Here is a 6,000-nt window from a genome sequence, read left to right as displayed (position 1 = left end):
CTTTCCAATCAGATTACTGCAAAAACAGTTATTGTTCCTACAGGATCCCGACATGGACTAAAAAAAATAGTTAAAGGTGACGAATGGAAAAAAAACAATGGACATTTTTTGTGGATTAGTGGATTGCTCTGCGGTTCCAGACGGCCAAGTTGTCCACTCTGGTTTTAAACAGTTGAGTTTACATAATGACGATTACAGCTGCATTTTTATTGTACTAAAATTGTTGATGTTTTTTAACTCTGATTCCATCACTGCAGCTCAGATTAACATGAGTGTGACGATGATTGGAAATAAAAACGAAGCCCTCTCACGGTGTCCCTTGTAATTAACAACTCCGCTCATTTCAAATTGAACATGCTCATAGCCAGATTAGTAAATCCAGATTAAACAAGATTGATAACTAAGCTTCGTGATACAGGTTATCCAGATAAACCCAGGAGAGCCGGACTGCGCTGAACTGGCTTCACGGTACAGGCCCCAGAGCGAGACACACAAACATACCTGTTCTGTCTTAAGGCATGCGGACAAGTAGAGGTTCCTCGTAGGAACGCTGTGTTCTCAGTGCTCGAGTGACAAAACCAGTGTCTGGAAAACATACCAGGAATCAGTGTCCTGGACAGACCTGAAGCAAAAGGTATTTGAAAAATAACCACGCAGTGTTTCATTCCTCTTCGAGTACCAGATGGCAAAATGCCACATTCATACAGTGGAGAGGGAGGTGTCGTTTCAAATTCACCCGAGTTCCACCCACGGTTGATATTTTACAAGCACAGTCCAGGTAAATGCTTATTCCATGGTAAAAATCTTAGATTTAATACTCAAGATGAACCTGATAGCTCTGTGAAATAGTTTGTGCACCACAGTGGCACAAACTTTAGTTGAGATCAATAAATGTACCCCTTTTGTAGGAGTTGACTACACAATCGTCCTTTTACCCCTGCAAAGCTTGAGCAAGACTAATCCCTTCGGTCTGAATGATTAAAAGGTTTGCATTAACTAGAACACAAAACTGAATGAAAAACCAAATGTAAAAACAAACTCATTTGTGAACGAGTCATTTGGTACTCAAAGTGAAGGGAAACAACTGCAGGCAGATTCTAATGGAGCCGAGTCTGCTCTTCAAAAAAGCCAGTGGATCTCTGACCCACGGACAGACACGAGGAGACTCCGTGTCCTGGACGAGAAATGATACAAAAGACCAACAGTCTTCAGAGGCTTCAGACAACTTGCTTCACCTCTGACTCTATCACGAGCGCAGCAACAACAACAACAACAACAACAACAACAAATCTACATCTAGGAATCTTATGTGGAAAACATCTGCAAAATATATATTCATATATAAAAGACAATCTATGTGCATCTAAAATTTTCTTTTGCTGTCACAATATAACCATTAATTAAGACACTGCTTGTGAATCTCTCGAGGTCTCGGCTAAGATTTTCTCTAAGTGGAATGTCAGTCAGTCCTCTGGGCTTGTCGTGCTACGGTGCATCTGTTTTGTTGGGGTGGTGCAAAGTGAGGAGCGAGGAGTCAAGTCTTTTTTTTTTCTCCTCGCGGCTCTGTGTCATGATGCTGGTGGGTCCTTTGCATAGCCTGTAGCAGGGCTTCCATTTCAGTGTTAATAGCTGCACAGAGAGGGCCCGCTCTGAAGGCACAGCATGCCCACCCCTGGGGCCTGTCCAGCACAGCCAGCACTGGAATGTAGTGGCTCGCTCCCTGGCCCTGCCGCCGCTCAGATCAGCGGCGCTCTCAGACCTGACAGCCCCGTTGAATCCGCTGCGGTAAACCGCTTCAGTCAGAGCACGGGAATGAAATAACATGGAAAGGGAAAGAGGGGGAAGCAGGGTAAGAGACAAGTTTGTGTTCTCTCCTCCGATCACAAAAACCCTGTGTTTGATGAATGTGCAGGGGTCAGAAGGTATGACGTCACCAGGGGCCTCTGGATGAGCCAGCGTTTTGGCTTTCAGGGTTAGGCTCCCAAGGGGAAGGGGGGAGGAAAGGACCGCAGACGGAGGTGGAGGGGGACCCTTTTTTCCCCCAGCCCTGTCATGTGACAGTGGGGCTTGTGGTGGGAGCTGCACAGTGTGTTAGTCCACAGCCTGGCTGTCCCATTGAGGACAGGGGCAGAAGCTCGGATGGCCACACGGAGGCTTCCCTGGAACTGCTGGATGGGGTGCAGGCCTTTCTTTCTTTTTTCTTGGCCCACTGCTGGTGTCCCAGATCACCTGGGAGTCGGGGCTTTGGTTGCTGCCCACCCTCCTCCCGCTCACAGCTCGGTGACATGAAGGGGGTAGCTGGGCGGCGGGTGGGCGGGGACCTGCGACTGGAGCCGATGGATGTGGCAGCCGTGGCAGAGCAGGTGGCCTTCCAGTGGATAACAGCGGTGGCCCTCCTCGTCGTTTAGCTTCAGACCACAGTCCTGAAAGAGGCACATGAAGACCGAAACATGAACACACCATGGAGACAATCAACAATTAAACCTGCGTCTGTGTGCGCACGCGTGTGTGTGTGTGTGTGTGTGTGTGTGTGTGCGCTTCCTAAATATACTGTATCTCTGCAAAGGGATAGTTTGAGGAATACACAAAGATTAGGAGAAGATCAACACCAGTAGAAAAGTCAGCAGCCTAAACAACTTTAAATGGCAAGTTGTTGTTTTTCACACTTCAGTTGTGGTACAGAGTAAACAAAGAAGATATGTTGCTGATTAATTATTGAGCATTCGAGTATAAGGAAATTGTTATATTCAGCCAGACTAACAGTTTCACCCGTTTCCTGGAGCTATGGTTGAGGCCGAGTTCTCGGGCCACAACAGCTAAGAAATCGCAACGTGATTGGTTGTACACTCTCCTTTGTCGTTTTTAATGGCGGTTTAATGCTCCAGAGTTTTCCCTTTCCTTTTGACAGTGGCAGATATTAAAATGTGACGGAAGACGAGCGGTAGATCTAGTCACTTTTTATTTTTGTGCTGTCGTTTTGATAGGTACGAAAGAAGTCATCATTTGATATTAAATGTACAACGACAACGAACCATGACCACAAACACAACCCTAACCAAAATAAACGCAGCATTTAAATGCTTTAACAGTGTAAAATCAAAGAAAATATGTGAGATGTGAGATCTTTGGAATTCCAGGAGACGTGTTCTCGGTCGCAGACATACCTCATTTCCAGTCTTGGTGCTAAGCTCATCTAACCTGCTGCGGGCTGAAGCTTCATATTTCACATACAGACGAGACAGTGTAATCGATTTTTCTCGTCTAGGTCTGTGGAAATAAGTGCCTTCCCTTTAAAACAGTGAGTCGTGCCTTTAAAGCCAACATTTGCACTTTTACAGTGAATTTTTAACATATAAACAAGTGAGAATAAGTTGTTGCCTCACAAGAAAGGGCAGCAGACTTCACTTATCTTGGCATTCACGTCACAGAAAGATTTGATAAGCTATTTAGGGCCAACTTTTCTCCTCTATTAGCCCGCACTAAAGATGATCTGGATCACTGGTCTTCACTTCAACTTTCTTTGGTTGCGAGAATAAATCCTATTCAAATGAACACTCTCCCTAAATTCCTGTATCTTTTTCAGTGCTCACCGATTTTCCTCTCCTGAAAACCTTTTTCAATAAGGTGGACGGTCTGACCATGCCCTTTATTTGGGATAAAAAGAAGGCTAGAATAAGGAAACAGTTTATGCAGAGGCCGAAAACAGTCGGAGGTCTTGCACTGCCTAATTTCAGATTGTACTACTGGGCAGCCCTAGGAGTGTTCAGTTCTGGCTACAGAACGAGATATCCCCAACCCCAATCTGGTTAGAGATGGAGGCTGCCTCGGCCACACCTGCATCATTGTCTGCCCCTCGCTCACTGCTCCATTACAGGTCCCTCTTCTTCCTTTGTCAAAAATACTTGTGTTAAAGCAACATGGAGGATCTGGAGCCAATTTAGACGACACTTTGGGTTTCAGACAATTCCTTTCTTTGCTCCAATAGCATTGAACCCAGCTTTCCCGCCATCTATGCTTGGTAATGCCTTCTCATCTTGGTCTAGTTTTGGTATTAAAAGACTATATTGACGATACATTCACTACGTTTGAACAGCTTTCATCTAAATCTGGTCTCCCTGGAAGTCATTTTTTTCGATTTTTACAAGTCCAGAGCTACGTCCGTAGTATAGGTCCCAGTTTCCCTATTCTCCCTGGTATGACACAGTTCGATGTTTTCCTCGCTCCTCTCCCTGCACTGAAAGGCTCTCTAACAATGATCTACAGACAAATTTGCGCTTTACACTCTGACTCATTGTGTGGTATTAGATCTTCATGGGAGGGGGAGCTAGGGCAAGAGATATCTGACGAGCTATGGGAGAAGGCTCTCGAGAGGGTGCACACCTCTTCTGTCTCCGCGCGGCACAGTCTCATCCAGTGTAAGCTTGTCCATAGGGCCCATTGGACCAGAGCGAGATTGTCCAAAATTTATGACGATGGGGACTCTGATTGCATCGGATGCAAGCAGTCCCCTGCAAACCACACACATATGTTTTGGTCTTGCCCATCTCTTGTCAGATATTTTTAACACGCTCTCAGAAGTAAGTGGATCGCAGATTGGACCAGATCTTTATATCGCACTTTTTGGAGTCTCCTTCCCCTCGTTACAACTTTCTAAAGTAAAGCAGGATCTAATAGCCTTCGTCACTTTGCAGGCGAGACGATTCATTTGAATCCTCTGCACCCCCCTCCCATGCTCTCTGGATTAAAGCTATTCTGAGCTGCATACAGTTGGAAAAGATCTAAGAACAAATTTGATACAATGTGGGCCCTTTTCTCCATTACGTTAGGCAATTACACCTCCCTGCAGTTCCTGATTGATGTGCATTTATGGCTTTATACATATATGTGTGTACGCAATCACTGCCACTGTTATTTCTTTATTTACTTGTTGGCTATTTATGCCACTCCCAAGTGGCGGTAGTAGACTCTGGCTGTCCGTGTCGTAACTTACCTGGGATGTCGAAAGGGGCTACACTGCGGTCTAGTTGACCTGTAACCGTATGTTTGACTGTTTATCTCTTTTTGGCCATTATGTTCGTTTATATTTTGACTGTCTGTTTGGCTTGTAGCGAGGTTTTATTTGTATTGTCTTTGTTTTGCTGTCTACCTGTTTGTTTTTCTTTTCTTGATTTTGTTTTGTTTGATGTATCTTATAATCTGTGAGTGGAATTCTGTTCATATTGTTTATGCTTGAAACCCAATAAACAAAGTAAAAAAAATAATAATAATAAATAAAGGGCAGCAGAGAATGGGAGTTCTGTGGGGTGCAGGATGGACGGGTGCATTAATGCACCGACTCCAGTCATGTGGCTGTTTTGTGACGAGTGGTGCTGAGCCCCAAGGCGAAGCTCTGACAACAAGTGACTGAAATGTTTTGCCCCTGCAGACGGTGTGCAGGATGTCCCCGAGACTTCAGTTTTCCAGTAGCGATGAATGAATTATGAATAAAGTCAGTTTACTGCACCAGACAGACCCCGGTCTTGTGTGTGATTTTTTTTCTGTGTTTATCTCTTTTAAATGTCAGTATAGGTTCATCAAGGATGGACGTCTGTTCATTAATGAATCACTGCATTGAACTGCGGAGAAATTCTGTGCACGTCTGACAGTGACGAGACCCTGGGCTGGACCATGAACACGCTGGAGGGATCACGTCGTAAACTGACTGGCCTGGGACCAGTCTGCTGACATCATGATGACGCAGCTGAAGAGTCAAGTATTTGAAATGAATTCTCACAGTGCACATGTGAATCTCACTGTATCTTTTTGCTGGAATTGACTTCCATTATATATTAAAGAATCATATTCAGTTGAAATCTTTGATTCAATACTGAGCACCTCTTTTATATTCACTTCATTATAGCTTAACCCAGAACTTAGATTGCTCCATAATCTTTCCAATCCTCCCTTTGATGTTCTTAATGTAGTTCATTTAATTACACTTTTCAGTATATTCAAACACTC

At 44.5% G+C, this 6,000-nt stretch overlaps 1 protein-coding gene across 1 annotated transcript in view; it reads right to left on the bottom strand.

Annotated features, from left to right (window-relative positions):
- LOC118302097 (WT1 interacting protein) overlaps positions 1-6,000 on the bottom strand; it is a 31,719-nt gene that overhangs the window by 2,019 nt on the left and 23,700 nt on the right. The window contains exon 8 of the mRNA XM_035627957.2: positions 1-2,423. This exon is cut by the window's left edge and continues 2,019 nt beyond it. Within this exon, the coding sequence (XP_035483850.2) occupies positions 2,271-2,423 (153 nt within the window). The 3' untranslated portion in view covers positions 1-2,270. The remainder of the gene's footprint in view (positions 2,424-6,000) is intronic.

This window comes from Scophthalmus maximus, chromosome 4, assembly GCF_022379125.1.
Source record: "Scophthalmus maximus strain ysfricsl-2021 chromosome 4, ASM2237912v1, whole genome shotgun sequence".
NCBI lineage: Eukaryota > Metazoa > Chordata > Actinopteri > Pleuronectiformes > Scophthalmidae > Scophthalmus > Scophthalmus maximus.
The sequence above is the reverse complement of the archived record's forward strand: the minus strand, read 5'-3'. Positions and strand labels throughout refer to the sequence as shown.